The sequence below is a fragment of the Saccopteryx leptura genome, chromosome 9 (assembly GCF_036850995.1).
Source record: "Saccopteryx leptura isolate mSacLep1 chromosome 9, mSacLep1_pri_phased_curated, whole genome shotgun sequence".
NCBI classification, from domain to species: domain Eukaryota; kingdom Metazoa; phylum Chordata; class Mammalia; order Chiroptera; family Emballonuridae; genus Saccopteryx; species Saccopteryx leptura.
The window spans coordinates 69,040,274-69,068,269 of record NC_089511.1 but is presented as its reverse complement, the minus strand read 5'-3'; the positions used below and the strand labels follow the sequence as shown (position 1 = coordinate 69,068,269).

Here is a 27,996-nt window from a genome sequence, read left to right as displayed (position 1 = left end):
AAATGAAAAAAAAAAAAAAAAAAAAAAAAAAAAAGAAAATATCATGTGGTATAAACTCATCTTTTGGTTATAATATGAATATTTAAACTGGGAAGATTGACAAAACCTAATATAAAATAACTTGGATTCAAACATAAATACTAAAGTTTTCTGACTATGTAGTATCCTTAGATATTTAAATGAGAAAACAAATCTCCTTAGGTCAACACAAAAATAGCCCAATATTTAATAATTATTTTTCTAGAGCAATGGAATAGGAAAAGATTGACACGTTTAAGTAAACTGAGAATGAACAGAACTACTCTACTTATTTCATAGGTTTGTTGGGAAAACATTTTAGAAATGCTATGCAAATTTAAAGTAATCCTTTTCTGTTGATGCATAATTATTATGCCTAGATTGTTGTTTAGGGGAAGAACAATCAACAAAATTAGGCTTTTGATTCCTTTCTTTAATGCCAATATTGACCAGTTTGTTTTCTCTTCTGTAATCCATGATGTCACACAAGAGAAGTATCTAAATCAGTTCTCCTGGGGAAACTCTTGCTGGACCAAGAACCAAATCCCATTACATACAGTCTAGTCCTGAAGAGTTGGATACAGATCACCTTTTTAAAATTTGACTGCCGATAGAGTGCACTTTGAAGTAAATCCTTCTCTATTGTTACAATATCTATCCCCTCACTATGACAATGAGCATCCCCAACTTAGTTTTCTTTTGAGTCTAATTTTGGTGTGAGTGGCATTAGTAAATTAATATATATTATATCACCAGTGTAAGAATTTGAGATATATGAAAACATGTCAGTAACAATATGGATAGAAGTAGCATTCTTTTATTTACTCTTTCAGAAAGAAAAACAACAGAGAAAAAAAATGTAGACAAATGAAATGTAGCCATTAGAAGAGAATGTTGGAATAAAGAGACAGCAGGGGTGATATGTAGAATTAGTGGGAATCTGTTTAATTAAGGACATACTTTAAAGGACAGGGATTTAAAATGTGAAAAGATTTTTAGATAATGAGCTAAAAATGAATAAGACATTCTTACATTGTTTTAATCAAATTGGTAAAGGTAGGAAGGTAGGAAAGAAAGTAAAGACTTAGTCTGAGTGAAAGAAAGGGAGGTGAGCTACTATGAAACATATTATGTATGTTTTCACATACAGAAGAAGCCATAGCCCAAAGTTAGCATTTAATCTGAAAGATAGCAAAGGAATAAGTAAAAGTAAATTCTACGACCCATAGAAAGTTTGATGTAAGGCAAGCAAGAAAACTTCAGGAATCTAGGACCTAAAAAGGGCTTGGTGGTAGTCGTCAAAATGATGAGCATGGGAGCTTTTAATATCACTCTCAAGACCTCACTATTCATGATGAACCTAGTTATTACATAGGAAATTCCAAATGAGAAACCTTTGTCAATCTCCATGAACTCAGATTCATTCTAAATAAGAAAAAAATTTAACATTTTTGTCCTCCCTCAGTCTCTTAATATCTTTCTCTATTTGTGATTAAAGATTTGAAAAAAGATAACTTTCCTAATTAAATTGACATAATACATTTGCTAGCTTGGGAGAGGAGTAAGTGTCCCTATTTGAGATCTCAAGATCTAGTTCTAGTTCAAGAGCTTAGAGGAAAGGCTCCGTGGGTTCCTCCCACAGTGTGGAGTGTATTATGGCTGCAAGCAGTGGTATGTGTAGCTTGTCAAGGTGACTCTGGTTATACATGAGCTCAAAGAACTCTTTAGGGGCTTCAGGCATAATTACTAAAAATGTATCTGCTGAAAATATGTTATTAAATTTCTAAACACACCATTTTGTGTTTTACTTGGATGGTTTTCTGCCGGCAAAAGTGTAATGCTCTAGTAGTTTTAAAAGCTCTTTATCACCTCTGAAGCATCATAAAAATTTAAGAAAATAGCTCTGTGGTGCTTGCTCCTTTTTTATCTCTTAAGAGAGGGAATTAGTCAAAACTTTTCACTTTTTTGTCTTATTATAGGCAATAACACCATGAGACAAGCAATGCCTTTGTCAAATCTCAACACCAATGAAGGACACTAATTATTATGATGTTAGCAGTATTATTTGTCTTATACTTTCATGTTAGCAAAATAATAAGAGTTTATTACTCTTATTACATATAGAAATTAACTGTTGAAAATTTTTAGTTTAAAAACTGTCACTTTCTCATATAGTAACTTTAGCTTGTTAAAGACTTCTCACAATGAAACCTGATTCACCTGCTGTCCCATTTCTTCAAACATAAATTTGAAAAACCATCTCTGAATTCCAAAACCTTGTCTGGATAGAAACTTATTCAGTTTTGTTTGTTTGTTTTGTTCATGAATTACAGTTCTGAATCTATTCCAGTGAATGTGCACCTTAGCAAACACATAGTGATAGAAACATATAGTAGAGTCTGTATTTTAAATTGATATATGGAACACCAGGGTTTTAACACATTTTTTATGAGTTTCAATAGCATTAGCCATATTCTATAAGTGGGAATTGAGACAAACTTCCAGAATTTGGATAGTGTCCAGCTGTTTGTTTCATACTCCATTATTACAAGATTCTGTAATGTTTATAATTTTGTCTCTTGACAAAATAAGTATAATGTCCACATATTACAGATTTCCTGGGATCGCCTTGAATTTAAATATCTGCTTGTTGTTAAATCATGTATCAAATAGCATATTTTAATTTTTGTTTACAAATATATTTATTATAGCCATAAGTATAGATATTCTCAACTTCCTAGAAAAGGATTATGAATTTTATGTGAAGTAAAATGTTATTATTAAGAAGAAATTAAAAAGTTATGGTAACCTTCAAAGTTAGAGCTTGTAGAATTCATTTATTATTACCACTGTAAAAGTAATTGAATCATAGTGATTTTTAAAGAGAGCAAACAGGATAGCTGTTTTGTTTCTTTCAAATTGATTGATTCTAGCATTTTTAACAAGTATAAGTAAAAATATGTTGATAAGACATCAAAATTTCTTAGCATCATTACTGTAATGTTCACTTTTGGGAATGAAATTAAATTATGTCCCCTTTCTCTTGCTCATACAATTTTTAAAATATAATTCAAGATGTGCATTTAATTACTGCTAATAGTGCAATGTACCAAGCCAAACATTTGCCACTAACTGACAAGTGTCTTTCTGATGCAGCTGAAGAGAGAGAGAGAGAGAGAGAGAGAGAGAGAGAGAGAGAAGATAGGGCGAGGGAGAGAAAGGAGAAAGAAAGAGCAATGTCCTTTGAGCAAGACTTTCTGCAGCTGTTGTGTACATTAATCCAGGGAGCAGATCTCCCAACACTAAATATAGCAAGCATATCCTCTTACATGATAAAAAAAATATAAAATGAAAGTTTTTCTTTATGGAATTATGTTATTTTAGATCTGATTTCCTATAAAAAGGAAATAGTCATTGAACACATATTCTCTGTACAAGCACCATTATTTTAATAAATGAATGGGTGGAAAATCCCAATATATACGCAGCATGTCATGACTTCCTCTGTTGTGATATTTTCCCTTAGTACCCAAGTAGGCTCTGGTCCCTGTGAATCTCATCTATACCTTCCAAAATCTTTACATGTAGAAAACTTTGTTTTTCATGAGTTTTGTGTCCCATCATACATAATTAAAAAGTTATCCTAGGTTTCACTCTACAGAACAGTACTTAGGTCTCTCAAATCCCCTTTCCCATTGTCAGTGCCCTGTTATCAAAATATGCTTGCGAACTTAAATCTGAATATTACCTTTCTTTTTTTAGATGACCCAGATGAGGATGTCCAACCCAGGCACTCCACTGTGATGATAATAATCCAAGGAAAATTTTTAGATGAACACACACGAGGAAAAAAATATTCTTCACGTCCTTGGAAATAGAAAGTAGCCGTCCATAGAGAGTGAGGAGTTAACCTTAGTTTCAGTGAAGATGGCTGTAAGAAGCTGGACAACCTGTCACCACCGGAGCCAGAGCATTTGTCAGCTCACAGGTCCCAAGTTATTTTGAGCTGTATAAACCATGTGCTTGTCAAACATTCCACCTGATTGGACAGGAGAAATCTGAGCAAAGGGATTCCATAGCAGGACAGCACCTATGGGTGGTGGGGGTCAAAATTTTTTTCTACCTATAGAATTTCTCTTATAGCTAGAGGTCTGGTGTTTATTGATAAATATTTGAAACTAATACTAAATTTATCACACCACATTCCATCTGTTGAAGAAAATGGCATTTTTAAAAAATACATCAACATTTTTAATTTTTAAGGATTTTATTTTAATTAGTGGAAAATTTACTCTCATTTAATCACTGGTACATTTTAGGAAATTTGGCTATGAAAATGAATGAACCAATATGAGGCTGAGAGTTTTTGAATGGTTTGTCCAAAAACTAAGCAAAAGTAGAGAAGATAACTAACATTAAAAGTTGTTAGTCAGCCTGACTAGGCGGTGGCGCAGTGGATAGAACCTCGGACTGAGGTGCGGAGGATCCAGGTTCGATACCCTGAGATAGCCAGCTTGAGCACGGGCTCATCTGGTTTGAGCAAAAGTTCACCAGCTTGGACCCAAGGACACTGGCTTGAGCAAAGAGTTGCTCGGTCTGCTGAAGGCCCCTGGTCAAGGCACATATGAGAAAGCAATCAATGAATAACTAAGGTGTCGCAACGAAAAACTGATGATTGATGCTTCTCTCTTTTTTTTTTTTTTTTACAGAGACAGAGAGAGGGATAGATAGGGACAGACAGGAACAGAGAGAGATGAGAGGCATCAATCATCAGTCCCTTGTTGCTACACCTTAGTTGTTCATTGACCGTCCTCCCACATGTGCCTTGACCGCGGGCCTTCAGCAGACCAAGCGACCCCTTGCTCGAGCCAGCGACCTTGGGTCCATGCTGGTGAGCCTTTGCTCAAACCAGATGAGCCCGCGCTCAAACTGGCGACCTTGGGGTCCTGAACCTGGGTCTTTTCGCATCCCAGTCCGACGCTCTATCCACTGCGCCACCGCCTGGTCAGGCTGATTGATGCTTCTCATCTCTCTGTTACTGTCTGTCTGTCCCTGTCTATCCCTCTCTCTGACTCTATCTCTCTGTCTCTAAAAAAGAAAGAAAGAAAAAAAGTTGTTAATCAGAGCCTGACCGGGCAGTGGCACAGTGGATAGAGTGTCAGACTGGGATGTGGAAGACCCAGGTTCGAGACCCTAAGGTTGCCAGCTTGAGCGAGGGCTCATCTGGTTTGAGCAAAAACTCACCAGCTTGAGCCCAAGGTCGCTGGCTCAAGCAAGGGGTTGCTCGGTCTGCTGAAGGCCCGCGGTCAAGGCATGTATGAGAAAGCAATCAATGAACAATTAAGGTGCTGCAACGCGCAACGAAAAACTAATGATTGATGCTTCTCATCTCTCTTCATTCCTGTCTATCTGTCCCTGTCTATCCTTCTCTCTGACTCTGTCTCTGTAAAAAAAAAAAAAAAAAAGTTGTTAATTAGAGAGAAATAAAAAGATGGAGAGGAAAATATCCATCAGCTATAGAATAAACCAGTAACAAATTAGTTTGAACATACTTCTTCAGGTAAAAACTAATCAGATACTATTTGAAAGTCAAAATTAGTATTTAATATAGTACATTACAACTCTTATTCATGTGTTAGTACCTGGAATAATAATTTTGTATGTTATTCTATGCCAGATGTCTTCCTTCATAAGCACTACCAATCAATAAAAAAGAATCCTTAACCATACCAACATTCGATCAAAAACATACTTTGTCAAAGTATAGATTCTTTGATATTAATTTCATACATTTTCAGAATATAAATTTGGAAAGAAAAAGTTAACCTCATGGCTTAGTACAGATTAAAAGTGCAGTAACATCATTAGTCTTAATAGAAGCATGAATTTTGAAAATTCAGAAAAATGCCATTTTTTTAAAAAGAATTATTCTTAGATTTAGATAGCATGAAATACATAAATCTAGCTCTCTTAATTAAATAACATGACTAAATAATACTCAGGAACTGTGGACACCTTTTTTAGGTAGGATTCTTTCCACTCATTCATTCAGCAAATATTTACCTAATGTCTACCATGTACCAGGTAGTAGGTATAAAGCAGTGCACAAAATATATCAAAATTCCTGATCTCATGAAATTTACTAAAAGAGGTTTTTATCCTTTTCAGTCATCTTGAGACTCCCTATAGAATATTGAATAGACCTGAAATATCTTTGTTTATTGCAATCACATCAGAGGTTTCACTATACCTTCTGTTATGGAGATTTTTATTTATAAGGGCAAAAATTTTTAAATTCAGAAAAACTTTTAAATAATCCAGGTCAAAAAAACAAAACAAAACAAAAACGATGAGAGAAAAAGGTACAAGAAGAACTGAATTACATAGGTTATTTTCATTGCCACAGTAATTCAGAACTTCAATGCACAAGTTCATATGCTCTCTTAACGAATCCTGTGCTGAGGCTAACCTCAAAAGACTGTACTTAATTCTGACCTGCGGTGGAGTAGTGGATAAAAGCATCGACCTGGAATGCTGAGGTCGATGCTTTTGAAACCCCGGGCTCGCCTGGTCAAGGCACATATGGGAGTTGATGTTTATTGCTCCTCCTCCCCTTTCCTCTCTCTCTAAAAATAAATTTTTAAAAAAATCTAAAAATAAAAAGACTACTTAATTGTGTTGCTGCATTTTCAATTTATAAGCTTTTTCAAAATTTCTTTTTTATATTTGAAAAGAGGATCTTCTCCCATGATCCCACTTAGATCTTAAGGCATAATCAATATGAATGCTACCAGGTCTTGGGTAAGGACAAGCAAATAGATGTGCTACAGTTTGATTTTCTAAAGGAAAATGTTTCAAGAATTGTAAGTGACCTTCCCTGCAAGCTCTGTCCTGATAAGCCTAGTGCTCTTCCTTTGACTCGTGTGAACTTTTGAGATGGGAGGAGACACAGAGTTGGTTGGGCAGTGGAATTAGGAATTGTTAGGAAGAATTAAAATAGGCTTAAAATGCATAAAAGTTATAGAAGAGAGAGCCAAAGAATTTCTGAATAGCAATAATCTTTCTCTTCTCATATTTACTGTAACATTTCATACATATAAAATTTTTTGAGCTTTTTGGAAAAAGATGGATATAAATATTTTAACTAAATAATACTCAGGAACTATAGACACCTTATTTACAATACATCAAACTTGTATTCTAGATTCTAGATTTAAAACATTAGTTTCTGCTCCCAAATAATGCAGCCTCTATCCTGCATTTCATCAGTACTAATTGTGTAAACGTTATACCGGAAACTTACTAGTTCAGATTTTACCGGAGTTCATTAGTACAAAAAATAACTTTTAAAACTTTAAAAAAATATCTAACATAGTGAAAAACAAATTTCAAAAGTGACAAGCAAAAGGTTACATGTCTTAAGCTTTCTCCATAAAGTGGAGTGGCCCATCCAACACATGTGTTTATTGTGGTTTGAACATGATCCTGTGCTTGCCTTCAGCTGTTTTTTTTTGTTTCGTTTTGTTTTTTAATTCAGTCACTCAGCTACAGAAACAATTTACTCACATTGGGATGATCCACAGGAATGTCAAGGGATCTGGAAGATCTCTGACAGAAGAAGTCTTCACTTGGAGGACAAGAATGCTAGAATTTCTGAGCTAATGGATTCATGTAAAATTTTTGTATTTGCTATTTTTTCCATATTGTTATAGATTCTATTTCTTTAAAAGAAATCGCTCACATATACCAAAGTTTTAATGTGTTTTGTTTAAGGTTTGTAGATTTATATTGAGATACCCCTCTCTAATATCAGATGCAAAAAAATAAAACCTTTGTGTCTTACTTTAAAGGAACAGAGCATGTATATATATATCCTTTCATCTTTGTTAACGATAAAAATAGTCATTCTAGTGACAAGTTTTTTACCATCCAAAATTATGTATGTATGGTAGATTCTAAAGGGTCTTATACAAACCCCATGACACAATATAATTGAGAAATACAATTAAATCATAAAGAAATTTTTTATTTAAATGGAATTAAAAACACTTGTTTAAAACTAAAACCAAAAATTATTTTAAAAAAGATGAGTTTATGGCTCTGGCCAGGGAGTTCAGTTGGTTCTAGTGTGGTCTTGATACACCAATGTTGTGGGTTTGATTCTCAGTGAAGGCACATACAAGAATCAACCAATGAATGCATAAATAAGTGGAAAAACAAATCAATGTTTCTCTCTGTCTCTCTCTCCCCTCCTACATCTGGCACTAAAATCAATAAATAAAAACCTTAAAAAATAAAGAAGTAACCAAAAAGATGAGTTCAAAACCTATTTGGTTTTTAAAAATAAAAACATTTAAAAAAAACTATAAACAGAATATCTATTTTCAAACATTACACTGAAAAATAAATTTTGAGTTACCTGTCCCAGAAGAAGCACCATTCCCATTCCTATATCAATCAATGAGGATCATCCAAAGTCCAAATCCCACTGCCTAACTTGTGTCAGCCACAAAAGTAACACAAAGAAATGTGGTACTGCCCTGCCAAAGTAATGAAGGTATTTACAGGGTTCTGTGGCAGATCCAAGGACAGTCATTTAGAACAGATTACTTTTTCAGATCAACTTTAATAACTCAATCTGCACGATGTTCTTAGCCTGGAGGCATGGTGAAGGTGGATAATGACTAAGGAAACAGACTCTCTGAATCTCTCTTTAGACTAGATGAAAAGGACGATGATAAAAATTTAAAAAATAAAGCATAAGGAATGCACAAAATGTCATTTGCAAGATGCAAATGACACATATAAATACCTTTATTTGATACAGAGCTGAAAATATGGTAAGTATATTTAGTAAAGTATTTATGGAAAACAACCAATTATAATATTAATGAGATGAAATCTTTACTATGTGGTTTCTTTGAAAACCCAATAAAGTTTCCTTTACTTGTGTTTTTGATAATGTAGTACATATTAATGTTTACACTTTATAGAGAGTATTATTTCCAAGAAGAAAATATGTTCCCAGAATATTTTATTTATTTTATTTTTGTATTTTTTGTATTTTTCCAAAGTGAGAAGCAGGGGGAGGCAGACAGACAGACTCCCGCATGCGCCTGGCTGGGATCGACCCGACATGCCAGGGGGTGATGCTTGGCCTCTCTGGGGCTTTGCTCCACTGCAACTGGAGCCATTCTAGCGCCTGAGGCAGAGGCCATGGAACCATCTCAGCGCCAGGGCCAACTTTGCTCCAGTGGAGCCTTAGCTGCAGAAGGGGAAGAGAGAGACAGAGACAAAGGAGAGGGGGAGGGATGGAGAAGCAAATGGATGCTTCTCCTGTGTGCCCTGGCCAAGAATTGAACACAGAACATCCATATGCCTGGCCAATGCTCTACTGCTGAGCCAACCAGCCAGGGCCCCAGAATTTTTAAAAAGAACATCCTGTGCCCTGGCCAGTTGGCTCAGTGGTAGAGCCTCGGCCTGGCGTGCAGGAGTCCCAGGTTCAATTCCTGGCCAGGGCACACAGGAGAAGCGACCATCTGCTTCTCCACCCCTCCCCCTCTCCTTCCTTTCTGTCTCTCTCTTCCCCTCCCGCAGCCGAGGCTCCATTGGAGCAAAAGTTTGCCCGGGCGCTGAGGATGGCTCTGTGGCTTCTGCCTCAGGCGCTAGAATGGCTCTGATTGTGGCAGAGCGACTCCCCAGATGGGCAGAGCATCGCCCCCTGGTGGGCATGCCGGGTGGATCCCGGTTGAGCGCATGCGGGAGTCTGTCTGACTGCCTCCCTGTTTCCAACTTCAGAAAAATACCAAAAAAAAAAAAAAAAAAAAAAGAACATCCTGTGATTATCAAGTTACTGAAGAAATCCAAAACAATTAGTATCAAGTATTGTACTCCTGAAGGTGTACAATTGATTCCCATTTTTCATTACATTAATGGTTATATTAACACGTGAATATGTCATCTAAGTAGAAATAAGGTAACATTCCTTAGCTATATGCTAAGATCTTTATGGATATTGTGCTTTATTTTATGTATTCCTTCAGCAATCTATGAAATGGATAATGTTATAATTCTCATTTTACAATTGAGAAACTAAGCCTCAGAAAGAGGTTAACAATTTGCCCAAGGTCACACAAAAAACAAAGTGACTGAGGCTGGATTAAATCCATGGCTAACTGTAAATCTATGCTTCATAATCACCGTAAATATTTAAATATTCACATTTCTAAGATATTTGTAAGAAAAAAGGAAGGACAAAATGAACTTAAAACACTCTTTTAGTAAGTATTTTAAAGGAACACAATGCAGAATTTTAAGTTCATAACTTTTCTGATGGAAACCAACTTTGAAATTCTCTTGTACGACTAGACAAATAAAGAAATAAAAGAGTAATTATAGAAGGAAAAAAAACAAATGCTTTCAATACACCTAGCTGAGAACATGAATTGATATGCACGGCATTAATGCTGAAAGAGAGGGACCATTGGAAGGTAGCCTGAATGCTTCGACGGCCTATTTTTATTTTATTTTATTTTTTTAATATGATAGTCATTATGTAGAGACAATTTAAGAGGTTTGTTCTTTTGAAAGTAAATTTAAATGCTTTGGTGTTATTTTTTAGTACATCCACACAGGTTAGTAAATTTTTTGCAAGTTAGGGGTAGAAAAATAACAGTTGGAATATTCTCTCTTCACAATGTTAGCACTAAATATCTTAAATGCCACAGTGCCAGCCTCTGGGTGATTCCCCTCGGATTCTATTTTTGGGCAGCACTGACAGCTCAGAAGGCTGAAAACAAAGTTCAGTGTTCTTATGCATGACCCAAATGATCACACTAACACTAATGATGTAAAGAAAGGGAAATGAGAATTAACGTTTCTTTCAAGCACACTCTAAGCCAGGAGCAGCCTCAGTTATCTCTTATTCACTATATATAACAACTCTGCAAGGTATTGTTATCTGCATATTATAAGGAGGAAACTGAGGCATAAAGAAGTTTAGCTTTTTCAGTTATTCAACTTGGTCCATTAAGGGCTCTTGAGAGAAACCACGCATTTATCTCAGCGGTTAGAGAAATACCTGAGGACTGGTGGTCATGAGCAGATGAGATAGGAAGGAGGAAAGCCAGAAATGTGCTCGTCAGTCTGCCCCCTCGACTAAGAAGTCTGTACTATCACATCAATAGGCACCATCCCATTGGAGTGGATCCCGGTGTTGACTACAACCAGATTCACTCTTTGCTTATTAAAATTTTCCTTTTCACCATAAAATAAACCTCTGGTTCAGCACAGATGTGAAAATAAATGGAAGTTGATTGCCTAGAAAAAACAAAAACAAAACCAAAAATACTCAGTCAGTGAGCTACATAGCTTGGTAAATTCAAACCTAAGCCTTTTAGTTTAAAATATATTCTGTTTTCATTGTACCTTACTGCCCTCTCATGAAAAATAATGATGCAGAATAGTTCAAAAATAAAAAATGACCCATAGGAGGAAATAAATTCACCATTATTTTCTCATGTATTGATGGGCAAAGGGTTATTAAAACTATTAATTTTATTTTAGGGACTTGGTGTTTATTTAACAGAAACCAGAAAAGAACAGAGAAATGGCATACTCTTTTCACAATGAGGACTCAATAAAATTGGTCACTGAAATAGCAAAGGATCGATATACGTTTCTGAGAAGTTATCATCCTATTTCATGAAATCTATCATGAAATTAGTAAATGCTGAATGAAAGCAACTTGTGGCCAAAAGGAGAAGGGTATAAAGGAAAAGGATGGAGAAATTTGTATTTAATATCCCTAGCTAAGTTCACTTTTTTATTTGCATATGAATCTATTCATGTGGTGTTTTCTTGCTTTAGCAAACTTCCTATCAGATAAAGGCACCATACCTTAATGTAGGAAGACCTGGAAACCCTTTTTTGTTTTGCCTTTTAATTCATTCTGCTTCTCACTGAGAATGGATTAGTTAAAACTTACTTTAAACAAAGTCTCCTGTTAATATCTTAGTTATCCTCTCTTTTCATCCGCTAAACTAGACAATAAGCATTAACTACTAATGTGGGTAATAATGTCAATAAAAGGAATAAGTAAACAGACAATGTCACAGAGAAGTTAAACACAAAATTTTACTACAGTGTAAACTGAACTAGAGATAAATCTATTTATAGACAGTCCACTGGCTTGACAATATTATGCAAATTTCTACCAAGAATAAGAAAAGCCTTGGTACATTCAGAAATGTGATCATCCTGAACTTATAAAATATAAACAACCTTTCTGGTCTTTTACACAATTTTTGTCTCCAACCAAAAAGTTCTACGAGAGAGTGAGAGAGAAAGGAAGGAGGAAAGGGAGAGAGAAGGAGAGAGAGAAGCATCTACTCGTTGCTCTGCTTTAGTTGTGCATCCAATGACAGCTTCTCATACATGCCCTGACTGGGTATTGAACCGGCAACTTGGACTCAAACTGGGGACCACAGGATCTAGCCGGTAACCTCAAGACCCAGCCAAAACCTCAGGTTCAAGCCGGTGACCCTGGGATCAAACTGATGGCCCCAGGATTGAGTCAGCAATCTTGGTGCTCCAGGTTGATGCTCTATATACAGAGCCATCAGTGGCCCAGACTACTAATATTTCTTTTCCCATTTTTCCTTCCAATTACTGTATAAACAACTAGTGATTACATTTCTTATATTGCTGAATTAAACTCATTTTTTATTTATGTATTTTGCTTTATTTATTTAACTAGATTAACTCCTTGAGAATTAGCCATTAAAACAGTTCTAGCCTCAAGGAATGGCACAGAATAGTTACTTAATAAATATTTGTCTATGGCATGCCATAAAGAAATGATACATTAATTGTTGAGTTGTTCTAAGTTATTTATTCAATTCAAAAAATATGTACTGAATAATCATAAGAAAAGAGCAAATGACCTGAAATCTCAGCTACATTAACTGATTTAATTGTAATTAATAGTTTTGATATTAGTTTAACACAGAAATACTATTAATAATCCATTCAAAGGAGGAAGGGAGCTAAAAATGATTGGGTATGTTCATTGTGCACCAATCACTGACTAAGGAACTATACATGCTTTGGCTTACTGGATGCTCAAAATTCCTGAGATAATTGATATAGGCGACTCTTGCTTTTGGAAAAGGCTTGGGGCCATTTACAGCACCCAGTTTACCTTTCTTCCATAGGTGCTCCATGAGAGGCATCCTCCTGAACTAGCTTACTATTTTTTTTTTACTTATTATTTTTTTAAAATTTGAGTTAGAGGAGGGGAGATAGACTCCATGTGCGCTGACCGGGATCTACCCAGTGACCTGTGTCTGGAGACAATGCTCAGTTCATCTGGGGCCCATGCTCGCAACCTGAGCTATTTATAGCTCCTGAGGCAGAGGCTCCACATGCCATCTTCAGTGCCCAGGGCCAACATACTTGAATCAACAGAGCCATGGCTGCAGGAGGGAAGAGAGAAAGATAAGGGGGAGAGGGAGAAGGGAGAAGCAGATGATCACTTCTCCTGTGTTCCTTAACTGGGAATTGAACCGAGGACTTCAACATTCCAGGTCAATGCTCTACCACTGAGCCGACTAGCCAGGGTCTAACTTGCTACTATTTTTTATGACCACCTTGTACAACCTTTGGTTTATATCAGATCTTCGCTTTCTGTACACACCATAAAATCAGACTCTTTTTTTGCTTCCACAGGCTGCTTCTCTAGAGTTTTGGGCAGTCTGTTCACTCTCATGCCCTGGCTTTGGGGATACCAGTTCAAGTCACAGACTGAGATTCCTGTTTTCCTAGAAATAAAGATTACACTTAGAACACATAATATTTGTCTATTTATATCAAGATTTCAACTATTTATGGCTGACTCCAAATTGGACTTCTTGAAAGGCAGATAAGCAAGAGTAAATTACTTAGCTCTCTGAGTGACCCTAACTTTCCCAGACCAGTGTCCACACCAACCAAGCTTTGCTGTTCATATTTAATATATAATTTAATATACTAAACAACCCAGGAAGTATAAGTAATTATCCTCATTTTATGGAGGATGACACTGAAAAATTATATGCTATTATGGTTTTAGCAAATTCAGAGATCTAAAAAAGTCTCAGGAAGTACACCTTGAGATTGTCCAAAGGTATACTATATCATTATCCTCTTTTTTTATAGAGGAATAGTAAACTGAAGATCAGAGAAAAAATTAGCACAAGGCTACCCAGAACTGTGACTCACACCCAGGTCTACATGACGCCAAAGCCCTAGCTTTTCTCTATTACACCATACCACTTTTCAAAGGCATTCATGCTTGTGAGTAATGCATTTAGAAATTAATTAAAGAAAAAAAAATCAACTCATGGCTTGAGCAAGGGGTTACTGGCTTGGCTTGATCCCTCCCCTTCACTCCTCCCTGCCAGTCAAGGCATATATGAGAAAAAATGAACAAGTAAAGTGAAGCAAATACAAGTTGAAGTTTCCCATCTCACTCCTTCCTCTCTTTCTACCTTCCTGTCTCTCTCTCTCTCTCTCTCTCTCTCTCTCTCTCTCACTCTAAAAACAAAAAACAAAGAAAAAAACTCAGAAGACGCGCTGGTGTGTTGGTTCAGCGGTAGAGCGTCGGCCGGGCATGTGGAAGTCCTTGGTTCAATTCCCAGTCAGAGAACACAGGAGAAGTGACCATCTGCTTCTCCACCCTTCCCCCTCTCCTTTCTCTCTATCTCTCTCTTCCCCTCCTGCAGCCAAGGCTCCACTGGCCTCTGCCTCAAGCGCTAGAATGGCTCAGATCACAGCAGAGCAATGCCCCAGATGGGGAGCATCGCCCCCTGGTGGGCATGCCGGGTGGATCCCAGTTGGGCTCATGTGGGAGTTTGTCTGCCTTCGCCCCAACCTCCGCTTCTCACTTCGGAAAATACAAAACAAAAAACAAAAACAAACACACAAAAAACCTCGGAAGATTTAGAGTACCAAGAAGGAGAGCTCCAGTGATATTGAGATTGTATTGATTTAGTGACTTCCCCCAAAGTCCTTCCAAGTACTTGGAAATCCGTATGATTTACTCTCTCTGAATGGTCAAAGAAACAACTGACAGGAACTGAAGCAACAATAAATAATAAACAATTGTCTCTGTATGTTTATCTGAAAATTACTAGACATAGTGAAATTAAGCTTGAGAAACTATATGGTTACTATGTTTTAGGTAAACATTTACTTAGCATTTCATCTTTTTTTTAAATTGATTTTAATTTATTGTGTTTACATAGATTCTAGTGTCCCCGCACATGCACCCTCCCTCCCATGTTCCTCTCAACATCCCCCTTGCCTCCCTTCCCTAATGCCCTCCCCACTTCCCTCCAGGATTTGCTTTTCTGCTCTCTATAACGCTGTTATGTATATATAATTTCACCGATCTCTTTCCCTCCTCTGATCCCATCTTCTCATCCCCTCTGCCTCTGTCCGCCTTCCCTCTGGTCCTTTTGATCCCATTTCTGTCTCTATTCCGTTCCTGAATTCACATTGTTCATTGGATTCCTCAAATGAGTGAACTCATATGATATTTTTCTTTCTCTGCCTGGCTTATTTCACTTAACATAATAGTTTCCAGGTCCATCCATGTTGTCGCAAAAGGTAAGATTTTCTTCTTTTTCATGGCCCCATAGTATTCCATTGTGTATATGTACCACAGCTTTTTAATCCACTCATCCACTGATGGACACTTGGGCTGTTTCCAGATCTTGGCTATTGTGAACAATGCTGCCGTAAACATGAGGGTGCATTTCTTTTTTTGAATCAGTGATGTGGCATTCTTGGGATATATCCCTAAAAGTGGGATGGCTGGGTCAAAAGACGTTCTGTTTTTAATTTTTTGAGGAATCTCCATACTGTTTTTCACAGTGGCTTCACTAGTCTGTATTCCCACCAGCAATTTTATATCACATATTGGTTATTATGCTCTAATAAAAAAACAACAACAAACACAGAACAACTGTTTTTGCCCTTGAAGTTGGTCTTTATTATGATTGCTTTGTACATAGGAAAAGCAAGCACTAGAATGGCCATGCTACATGTAATGTAAACCAGCAGTAAAACCTAGATTGGCTTTACATTACTATTACATTAAGTTTCCATTATTAATTTAGTTTGAAAGGAGCTATTTGGGAAAATAAAATTTATCAGCAAAACTGGAGCAATTAATTATGTGCCAAATGAGACAGACTTACAACATGCTTTGAGTAATTGAATATAAAAGGCAACCAAAAGAAACATAAAAAGTAATTATAGGTTATTTTCTATTTCTAACTGGTAATTATAGAGCATATTTTATTAAGTCTTAAGAAAACTATTATAAGAACCAGATTAATTGATTTTCTTCATTAAAATGATTTAACTGCTTATGAACTTTAAAGGTCATTTATTTCAAAGTATTAAAAACTTCTTCCCTAGCTACCCTAGGGAATCACATAAAATAGAGTTTCAAAAATATTCTTATCTGCTTTTTCAGGAATAGTAGGTGGAAGGAATCCAATAGTTATGTTAACAAAAAGAGGCAGCTGGACTGCCTATTTGGTGTCCATTCACTATGTTGGTATTGAGATAGCGATTGGCAGGGTTTTATTTTATTCAGTTCTCCCTTCTATATTATTTTATAAATAAGGTCAGAAAATATTTCTAAGTATAAGTAATGTTTATCTCAAACAACAAAAAATAGATGACATAAAAGCCATTGTAAAATCAAGATATTTAAGTACCTTAAGATGACAAGAATGATGCACCTAAAGGAATTTTAAGAAAGATACATTGCCTCACCTGACCTGTGGTGGTGCAGTAGATAAAGCATCCACCTGGAATGCTGAGGGGCTGGTTTGAAACTCCAGGCTTGCTACCTCAAGGCACATAAGACAAGTAACTCTGAGTTGATGCTTCCTGCCCATACCCCATTGCCACCACCTTTCTCTCTCTCTCCTCTCTCTAAAATCAATTAATAATTTTTTTTTTTACAAGAGAGAGACAGATAGACAGGGAAGGGAAGAGATGAGAAGCATCAACTTGTTGCTGCACTTTTAGTTGTTCATTGATTGCTTTCTCATATGTGCCTTGACCAGGGGGAGAACCAGTTGTTAAAATATTTGAATCTCACTACTGTGTGTGTGTGTGTGTGTGTGTGTGTGTCAGTGATATGGTAAGATGGTAAAAGAAGAAATCAAATAGATGCTATAATTAGTCAAAGAGTAAGTATATTTAGAGCTGCTTTCAACTTCACCACTTATTATCTGAAAAGCCTTAAGCAAATTATTTAATGTCTTTGTGCCTCAGTTTTCTAGTCTCCAAAAATATGGGAAAAATAATAGTGCCTACCTCATAAGATTCCTGAAAGAATTAAGTTAATAGTTTTAGAACAATACTTAGCTCCTAGCAAATGGCCAATAAATTTTAGCCACCATTATTCCCATTATTATTTATAAAAAGATATATTTTAAGAGAACATCTTTTAATCTGGCTTTGTAAAGTCACGGGGACTGAAGTATATACAGTTGTGCTGAGCTGCAAACTCTAAGGAAAGGCCAAAGGCTGAATGGGCCATCGAGACTGATGACTCAGACACAGCAGCAGTTCAGGTTTCCAGACTGATTCAGTCAGTCCTTGGCTTCTAGCCTGACGCTGACAACAAGAATGCCAATTAGTGCCAAGAGTGATGAGTTTTTCTAACATGGGTTGCTGTTTATTAGAGACTAAAATCAGATCACTTACATCTTGTATAGAACACTTATAGTGATCACCAAAGTTCAGAATCAAACCAATGACATAGAGATAAAATGGTTCATATCTGTTTCGGTGCTCCTGAACCATCTGCTTCTGAATTCTAATTTCTCAACTCATCTACTGCCAAAGGGCTAAACATAGCTAAAGGATTTAAATTATAATTTGATCTGACAACCATGTATCAAATGTTTCTTTAGCCAAATAAGTAGAGTGGTGACAAATGTCACAGCAGTATATCCACTCTATGGTGTGTGCTTTACAACAAAAAAATGACAATGGAGAATATTAGTAAATATCTTACTTCTCATCTGATCTGAGAAAGGATGTCAGCATAAGATCAATATGAAACTTATGTAAACAGAACTCTTGCTAAGGTTAAGAGCTTTACAGAGGAGACATCTAGGGAAGTGAAGAATATCTTAGTCTTTCCATGATCCTGAATTGTCTAATAAATAAATGTTCAATGCATATAAACACCACACAGAATAAGATAAAGCGGATTTAGATCTGCTAAATAAATGCTGCTAATGATAATAATGATGAATGGGGGCAGATGTCAAATACAAAGAACAGGGATGTTTTAAATACTATTATTTAAACACTTTTATGTATTAACATTGTAATTGAACAGCATTTTATTATTGTTGTTTTTTATTAGCTATTTCTCCTGAGTCCTGTCAGCAGGTCTGCTTTAACACCCATGTTTTACATGTAAGGAAACTGACATACAAAAAGAATAACTAGAGTTACAAAACTCAACACAGCAGATCCTTGAATAATGTCATTTCAATCAATGTCATTTCCTTGGTTCCTTATGATGTTAATGAGAAAAAAGAGTTGATTCCTAGAGTGGGGGTTGCTATCTGTGTGGAGTGGGCACAGTTCTGCCCATTTCTGCATGGGTTTTCTCTCAGGACTCTCATTTTCACCCATATCCCAAAGATGTGCAGGTGAGGTCAATTGGCATGTCTAAATTGTCCCAGTCTAAATGAACGTGGGTGTTGGTGTGATGTACCCTGAGATGGAAGGGCATCCTGTTCAGGGTGGGTTCCCACATTGCAGTGCCCTGAACTGCTGAGAGAGGCTCTGATCACCTTCAACCCTAAACTGGTATAAGTGGGTTGAAGGGGAAAGAAAGATGGCGACGAAGTAGGTGGACATTCCAACTGCCACCTCCCAGGACCAAATTGGATTACAACTTAATTTAAGAACAATCAGTTCTTAATAAAGTCCTTAGCTTTAAGGACTAAGCTAAGAGGACAACCAAGTATCACCGAAAAAGCCACACCAAGACTGGTAGGAAGGGCGGAGATGCCGGTAAGGGCTAACCTGTTCCCAGGAGTGAGCGGTGGCCCAGAGGGACTCTCACGGTGAGGTGGGTTGCCCTGAGAGGTGTGGGTCCTCAGCCCCAGGCCTGAAGCCCCAGACTAGAGCCCCAGAGCCTAGAAGAGGTGCCCAGACAGCATTTAGCTGTGAAAAGAGCCAGGTTTCTGTCCGTGAGAAAGAGATACACCCCTCGGATGCAGATTCCATTTTAAAGGGCCTGTGTAGAAAACCTCATTCACAGCCACTTACCCAGGGCTCTCGCGGGGGAGAGCTGAGAAGACTGGAGTTGCAGGAGGAGAGTATAAAGTTGGAGGTTCAGGGAGAGACACTGTGGGGGATGAAAACCGGAATCCCTGTGCTGAGTCATACTCCAGTACTGTAGTCACCATCTTTCTCTGGTGGAGCAATCCCCTCTGGGTGGCATCTCCCCAGCAGCTGCTTCGCCCTTGGGAGTCGCTCCTACCCCAGACATGGCGACAGGTCGTTCTGAGAGGTCAGGAAGCAGGGGGTGCATCAGTGACTCAGTTTTCTGGTGTTGAGACCAGCGCTCCACCCTACACTCTCCTGAGTCTATGACGGATGCTTCCACCTCACCAGAGACTCAGTTGAATCTGTCCACAGAGCAGGCAGACCACACCTCTGAGTCTCAGAGGCCATACTCACTGGACTCCTGGGGCCACACCCTACTGAAGTCTGTGAAAAGTCTGGACAGACTGAGACCTGGGGCCGAGGGGCAGATCCACAACCACCATCCTTCCTAATCCTGAATTGCCGCAGGCTCTAGACCAGGCGTGGCCAACAGTTTTTGCCCCCAGGCCAGATTAGAAAGAAAACTTTTTTCACAGGCTGGACAAAAATATTGAAATTAAAAAATGTTAAATACAAAAATAATTTTTTAAGTAAACAAAATTTTATTATGTAACTTGTTTATGAATAAATGTGAGTGAAAAAATTTTAATATACATTATTTTAATAAAAATATAATTACATACCATATAAATATCCAAACTGTATTGCAATCAATCGAGAAATATTTAATTAACAGAATGAGCTTGAAGGGGTTATATCGCAAATAAAACAATTATTTCGTTTTACAAACAGCCTGGACACATTTTCAGTTATCAACTGCAGCTATATGCTACAATGCCACTTGATTCAGCACATTTGACCACAAAAATAACAAATTGTTTGACCTTGGGTGTGCACTGGCCAACTCCACTTAAAAGAATGTGGGTTTCACATCGCCGGTAAACATCAAACAGTTCATATCAAGTACAGACGAGTACAAAAGTTGTAAATCTTTATAATGAGATTGTGAAGCTAGTAGCCAGGGCCAGCATCACAGCCGCCTGGCCCATACAGGATCGCATTGGATCCAGACAGTAGGTAAAAAAAACAATGGAGCCGAAAGTTGACGGGCCATCATCTTTAATCCTAGCTTGCACTCGGCAGGCAAGTAAAAACACACACTGGGCTCCAAAACCCACTCACATTCAGTGCTCACAAAGCTACTGACTTATCCGAGTTTCCTAGAATCAAAGATTTCTAGCTCACCAGACTTATTCACCTCTGTTCCCCATCTCCTTCCTTCTCCCTGCACAAACTGGCTTCTCCCTCAGCACTCCACCATCTTGGCTGCTTCTCCTGGCCTCCTCCATGTGGCCTTTCTCTGCTCTGCTCTCTAATGCTAATCTCAGGAACCAAGAGAGCAAGCTCCCTTTCTGCTCCCATTTTATAGTGTAGAAATCAAAACCTTTAACCCCATATACAAAATAGGGAAGTCTCTAATACAAAGTCACTTATCTGGGGCATGATGGGATTGCACCACCCCACATCAAAAAGGGTAGGAAAGGCTTAGTCCTAAAACCAAGCCCCAGGCTACAAGCATCTTGCCTGCCCACAGCCCGCCCCCAACACACATTAATATCACCTGGGCGACGGGCTTCCATGTGAGCAGTGCTATCTTTAACAAAGTGAGCATAATATATTTTATCTGCCCAACAGAAATTTTTTTAAAAAATAAAAAAGTATCGTGAATCCATTCAACCAATTATTGGAAGTTAACCCTAGATTAGTCACACGCAGAATTCTTTTCCATGTATCACTATCTTCTTAAATATCTCGATTTCCAATAATCAAAGATGCTTCTGCTTCTGAATAGCTGAGATTTTAAAGTAGAGAAGAATATTAAAAATTTAATTGCAGGCCGCATAAACTCATTACGTGGGCTTGATCCAGCCCGCGGGCCATATGTTGGCCATGCCTGCTCTAGACTCTAGCAGAGGCTTTTTCAGCAGCTGAGCCTAACAAGCAGCCAGCAGACAGAGGCTGCAAGAGGCGGGACTCAGGGAAACGAGGCCATTTGAGTGAACTTTCCCCCAGGACCAGAGTGGGTAAAAGTCAGCCTAGGAGTGCAGCTTGGTATTTCCATGTACACCTCGGTCTAGCAGAGGCAGCCACACACTCTTAATTGTGTGTAGCTCCAAAAAGGTTGCTGAGAGCCAGACATGGGCAGTGTCTCCCACAGGTCTGCACTGGACTTCTGCTAGGGAGGCCCAGGGCTGGCACGCCCAGCTGTGGAAAGCATCAGTTCAGGACCTAACAACCCTTGCTAGAGTGGTATCCTAAGGAAAAGCACCTCACACCTGGCCCAGCTGAGGTGAGTTTCACTCTCTTTGATCAGCACTGCCACAGAAGATCATGTCCATTGGATAGGGGGGAGCTTCATAGACAACCGGCTTAGGCACTGGATATTCTGTCCAGTTAGGCTAGATTCCACAGGGGGAAGGGAGACAGGCTTAGAGCATGGACATTTAAAGTGTGGGTCCCTGTAAGTCTATTGTTGGATCTGGTCGAGGAGCTTAGCCACCTTTGGGAGGGGCACAGTCAGCCCCAAGAGAGGACTCTCTCAGTCTTCCTCCCTTAAACCAGGGTCTCAACAGCTGAAAGAACTTCTACAGAGGGGACTTTCAGACATACCCAGTCTGAACCTACTACTCACCTTGTTGGGGAAAAATAAAATTTAAGTACCCAGCAGTAGCTGAGGGATCAAGCTCTGAAATAAGGGCCACATTCCCTGTACTGAGCTCTTGACCAAGAGACTCCTGAAGTAGGAGGTCTCACAAATGTTGTTTTTACAACCTCAGCTGCCCTAACCCACCAAGTGTGTAACCTGTAGAGGGGTTGGTTGGGTGAGGCCAATCTGAGCTCACACTACAGTCTTACTACAGAAGACTCTGTGGGAAGACCAGGCAGCTGCAAGAGGAGGAGGAGCAGCTGAAAAGTGGAGACAAATCTTGCAGAGGTTGGGGCTTTTATGAAGCTGTTTTCATCTCTCAGTAGGAGAAAGTGACCCTTATACAAATGTTGGCCCCTCTCACAGTATCCAGACACAGAAAATGCAGACAGAAACAGTGAAAAGTGCAGTAGCTGCAGACTGGTAGCCCACAGTAGGTTACAAACAACAGCTAATGACAACCCAAGAAGAACTAGAGCCAACACTACTTGTAGTGGGAGGCAGACAGCACCAACCCTAGACTCAACTTCCTACACAAGCAGCACACTGAAAGGTGGAGTCTAGCAAGCACCAGACACTGTGAAGAATAAATACGCCCAACAGGACAGATATTGCACAGTGTATAATACACATAATCAAGGTTGACCCTGAGAGCCAGCTAGCCTGAAGGGATTAATGTACCCACAAAAAGACCAACTGCATCTAATACTCACATACAACAAGAAGGAAAATAGTACCATCAAGAACCATTCCTAGGACAAGGAAAACAAGTGCCCTAGACTAGAGGACAGTACCACTGAGCCTATCTTTTCATAAAGACCACACAAACATTTCAAAGTCAGACAGCGCTACCTAATACACAGACAAAATGAGCAGACAGAAAAATGCAATCCAAATGAATCAACAAGAGAAATACCCAGAAAAAGAACTGAATGAGATGTAAGTAACCAAAATACCAGATGCAGAGTTTAAACAATGATTTTTAGGATGCTCAAGGATCTTAGAGCAACAATGGATGGACATAATGAGCACCTAAATAAAGAGATAGCAAGCATCAAAAAGACATTGAAATCATAAAAAAGAACCAGTCAGAAATGACAGAAACAATATCAGAAATGAAGACTGCACTAGAAGGAATTAATAGCAGGCTGGATAAAGCAGAGGATTGAATCAACAATTTAGAGGACAAGATAAATGAAAACAAAGAAGCAGAGCAGCAAAAAGAAAAGAGGCTCAAAAACACTGAGGAAACTCTAAGAAAGCTCTGGGACAACATGAAGAAAAACAACATCCACATAACTGGTTCTTTGAAAAGGTAAACAAAATTGATGAACCTTTAACTAGACTCATCACAGAAAAAAGAGGACTCAAATAAATAAAATTAGAAATGAAAGTGGAGAATTAACAACTGACACCACAGAAATACAAAAAATTGTAAGAAAATACTATAAAGATCTATATGCCAAAAAATTGGACAATCTAGGTGAAATAGATAAATTCCTAAAAAATATAATCTTCCAAAACTCAATCTAGAAGAATCAGAAAATCTAAACAGACCAATTACAACAAATGAAATTGAAAGAGTTATCAAAAAACTCCCAGCAAACAAAAGTCCTGGACCAGATGGTTTTACAGGTGAATTTTACCAAATAGTCAAAGAATAACTAACACCTATCCTTCTCAAGCTATCTCAAAAAATTGAAGAGGAGGGAAGACTTCCAAGCCCTTTTATGAGGCAAGCATAATCCTCATTCCAAAACCAGGTGAAGACACTACAAAGAAAGAAAACTATAGGCCAATATCCCTGATGAATCTAGATGCTAAAATTATAAAAAAAAACAAAACAAAAAAACAAAAACAAAAACAAAAAAAAAAACACTAGCAAACAGAATCCAGCAATACATGAAAAAAATCATACATCATGATAAGTGGGATTTATTCTGGGGAGGCAAGGCTGGTAAAATATTTGCAAATCAATCAATGTGATTCATCACATAAACAAAAGGAAGGAGAAAAATCACATGATAATATCAATAGATGCAGAAAAAGCATTTGATAAAATCCAGCACCCATTTATGATCAAAACTCTCAGCAAAGTGAGGATATAGGGAACATACCTCAACATGATAAAGGCCATCTACAATAAACCCACAGCCAACATCATACTCAATGGGCAAAAATTAAAAGCAATCTCCTTAAGATCAGAAACAAAGCAAGAATGATCCCTTTTACCACTCTTTTTTTTTTTTTTTTGGCTTTGTTTTTTGTTTTTTTTTTGTTTTTTTTTGTTTTTTTTACAGAGAGAAAGTCAAAGAGAGGGATAGATACAGACAGGAACGGAGAGAGATGAGAAGCATCAATCATCAGTTTTTTGTTGCGACACCTTAGTTGTTCATTGATTGCTTTCTCATATGTGCCTTGACTGTGGGGCTACAGCAGACTGAGTGACCCCTTGCTCAAGCCAGTGACCTTGGGTCCAAGTTGGTGAGCTTTTGCTCAAACCAGATGAGTCCATGCTCAAGTTGGCGACCTTGGGGTCTCGAACCTGGGTCCTCCGCATCCTAGTCTGACGCTCTATCCATTGAGCCACCGCCTGGTCAGGCCCTTTTACCACTCTTATTCAACATAGTTCTGGAAGTCCTAGCCACAGCAATCAGACAAGAAAAAGGCATCCAAATTGGCAAAGAAGAAGAAAAACTATCATTATTTTTTGATGACATGATACTGTACATAGAAAACCATACAGTGTCAGTCAAAAAACTACTAGACTTGATAAATATATTCAGCAAGGTGGCAGGATATAAAAGTAATATTCAGAAATCAGTGGCATTTTATGCACCAACAATAAACTGTCTGAAAGAGAAATTACGGAAACAATCCCCTTCACTATTGCAACAACAAAAAAAAATAAAGTACCTAGGAGTAAATTTAACCAAGGAGTTAAAGGACTGGTACTCAGAAAATTATAAAACATTGGTAAAAGAAATCAGGGAAGATATAAACAAGTGGAAGTATATACTGTGTTCATGGATAGGAAGAATAAACATCATTAAAATGTCTATATTACCCAAAGCAATTTATAAATTCAATGCAATTCCTATTAAAATACCAATGGCATACTTCAAAGATATAGAAAAAAAATATTTCAAAAATTTATATGGAACCAAAAAGAACACAAATAACCTCAGCAATCTTGAAAATGAAGAATAAAGTGGGAGGTATCACACTTCCTGATATTAAGTTATACTACAAGGCCATTGTACTCAAAACAGCTTGGTACTGGCATAAGAACAGGCATACAGGTCAATGGAACATAACAGAGAACCCAGAAATAAACCCACACCTTTATGGACAATTGATATTTGACAAAGGTGATAATAGCATACAATGGAGTAAAGACAGTCTCTTTAATAAATGGTGTTGGGAGAATTGGACAGGTACATGCAAAAAAAATGAAACTAGACCACCAACTTACACCATTCACAAAAATAAACTCAAAATGGATAAAAGACTTAAATGTAAGTTGTGAAACCATAGACATTTTGGAAGAAAACATAGGCAGTAAACTCTTCGATATTTCTTGTAGCAATATTTTTGCTGATTTATCTCCACAGGCAAGTGAAATAAAGGACAGGATGAACAAATGGGATTATATCAAACTAAAAAGCTTTTGCACAGCAAAAGACACCATGAACAACAACAACAAAAAGACAACCCACACAATGGGAGAACATATTTGTCAATACATCTGATAACAGGTTAATAACCAAAATTTATGAAGTACTTCTAAAACTCAACACCGGGAAGGTAAACAATCAATTAAAAAAAATGGGCAAAAGAACTAAATAGACACTTCTCCAAAAAAGGACATACAAATGGCCAATAGGCGTATGAAAAAATGTTCAATGTCACTAATCATCAGAGAAATGCAAATTAAAACCACAATGAGATACCACCTCACACTGTCAGAATGGCACCCATTAACAAAACAACACACAATGAGTGCTGGCGAGGATGTGAAGAAAAGGGAACCCTCCTGCACTGCTGGTGGGAATGCAGTTTTGTGCAGCCACTGTGGAGAACTGTATAGGGTTTCCTCAAAAAATTAAAAATGGAACTGCCTTTTGTCTCAGCTATCGCACGTTTAGGAATATATCCTAATACCAAATCACTAATTCAAAAGAAGATATGTACCCCTATGTTTATTGCAGCATTGTTTAGCCAAGATCTGGAAACAGCCCAAGTGTCCATCAGTGGACGAGTGGATTAAAAAGCAGTGGTACATATACAGAATGGAATACTATGTGGCTATGAAAAAGAAGGAAATCTTACCTGTTGTGACAGCATGAATGGACCTAGAGATTATTATGCTAAGTGAAATAAGCAAAGCAGAGAAAAAAATATCATATGATCTCACATATATGTGGAAGCTAATGAACAAAGTGAACTGAGGAACTGAATAGAGGCAGAGGTGAGGTCACAGGGACCAGAGGGATAGCAGTCAGAGGGAAGGGGGATGAAGGGATGGGATCAGATAAGGTAAAGGGATTAATGAAACTATATATACATAACACAGAGATATAGATAACAGGACAGCAAATTCTAGAGGGAAGGGGGGAGGGGTAAAATGGATATAAAAAGCAATACAGGGGTGGGGGGTAAGGGAGTTATATTCAGTGGGACACTTGAATCATGTGATCACAATAAATTAAATATTGATAAAAATTTTAGCCTGACCTATGATGGCGCAGTGGATCAAGCATCGACCTGGAATGCCAAGGTCGCCAGTTCGAAACCCTGGGCTTGCCTGGTCAAGGCACATACATACAGGTAGCATTACAGTGAGTTGATGCTTCCTGTTCTCCCTCATCTCTCTCTCTCTATCTCTCCTCTCTCCAAAAATCAATCAATAAATAAATTTTAAAAAGTTTTTTTTTAAAAGGGTTGGAAAATAATTGTCTTAATTGTTTTTGTTACCGTATTTCCTCATGTATAAGATGCTCCCATGTATAAGACGCACCTTAATTTTGGGGCCTGAAATTTGAAAAAAAATTATTACATAAAGTTATTAAACTCAAGTTTTATTTGTCATAAAATTCATACAACTCCTCATCACTGTCAAAATTCTCACCCATTAGCTTGTCCTCTCATTTGTGTCTGATGATGAGTCACTGTCTTCAACAATGAGTGCAAAAACAAGAGAAAATGTGGGAAATGCAAGTAAAAAATTCTACAACCACTATATAAGACGCACTCAGTTTTTAGACCCCAAATTTTTTAAAAAAAGTTGCATCTTATACATGGTGGAAATATGATAATCTTTATTAAATTCTTGTATAGCTCACATTTATTTTAGTGTTTTGATTTTTTATTTAGAGCAAGGGCAGTCAACCTTTTTATACCTACCGCCCACTTTTGTATCTCTGTTAGTAGTAAAATTTTATAACTGCCCACCGGTTCCACAGTAATGGTGATTTATAAAGTAGAAAAATAACTTTATAAAATTTATAAAGCAGAGTTACAGCAAGTTAAAGCATATAATAATAATTACTTACCAAGTATTTTATGTAGGATTTTCACTAAGTTTGGCAGAATAAATCTTTATAAAACAACTTACTATAGTTAATCTATCTTTTTATTTATACTTTGGTTGCTCCACTACCGCCCACCATGAAAGCTGGAATGCCCTCTAGTGGGCGGTAGTGACCAGGTTGACTACCACTGATTTAGAACTTGGTGATGTTTTTGTGACCAGAAATATGCCATAAGAACTTATTTATATCAGTTAATTTATGGTAAAATGTTTTGTTTTAAGTCATTTTGCTTAAAGTTGCAGTTTCCAAGAACCTATTGAT

The 27,996-nt window shown here is 37.6% G+C and overlaps 1 protein-coding gene across 4 annotated transcripts in view; it reads right to left on the bottom strand.

Annotated features, from left to right (window-relative positions):
• MYPN (myopalladin) overlaps positions 1-26,491 on the bottom strand; it is a 144,248-nt gene extending 117,757 nt beyond the window's left edge. Inside the window, exons 1-2 of one of the 4 annotated variants that reach the window (XR_010746987.1) lie at positions 26,474-26,491; positions 19,375-19,611 (exon numbers count right to left, since the gene is read on the bottom strand). Coding sequence is in view for 1 of the 4 variants with exons in the window: in XM_066348950.1 (XP_066205047.1) it covers positions 19,375-19,514 (140 nt within the window). In the remaining 3 variants the exon portion in view is untranslated. Of the gene's footprint in view, positions 1-3,766; positions 3,979-19,374; positions 19,621-26,473 lie in introns of those variants that run through there. The other 3 variants (XR_010746985.1, XR_010746986.1, XM_066348950.1) reach the window with 3 other exon arrangements.
• Positions 26,492-27,996: the final 1,505 nt, after the last annotated feature.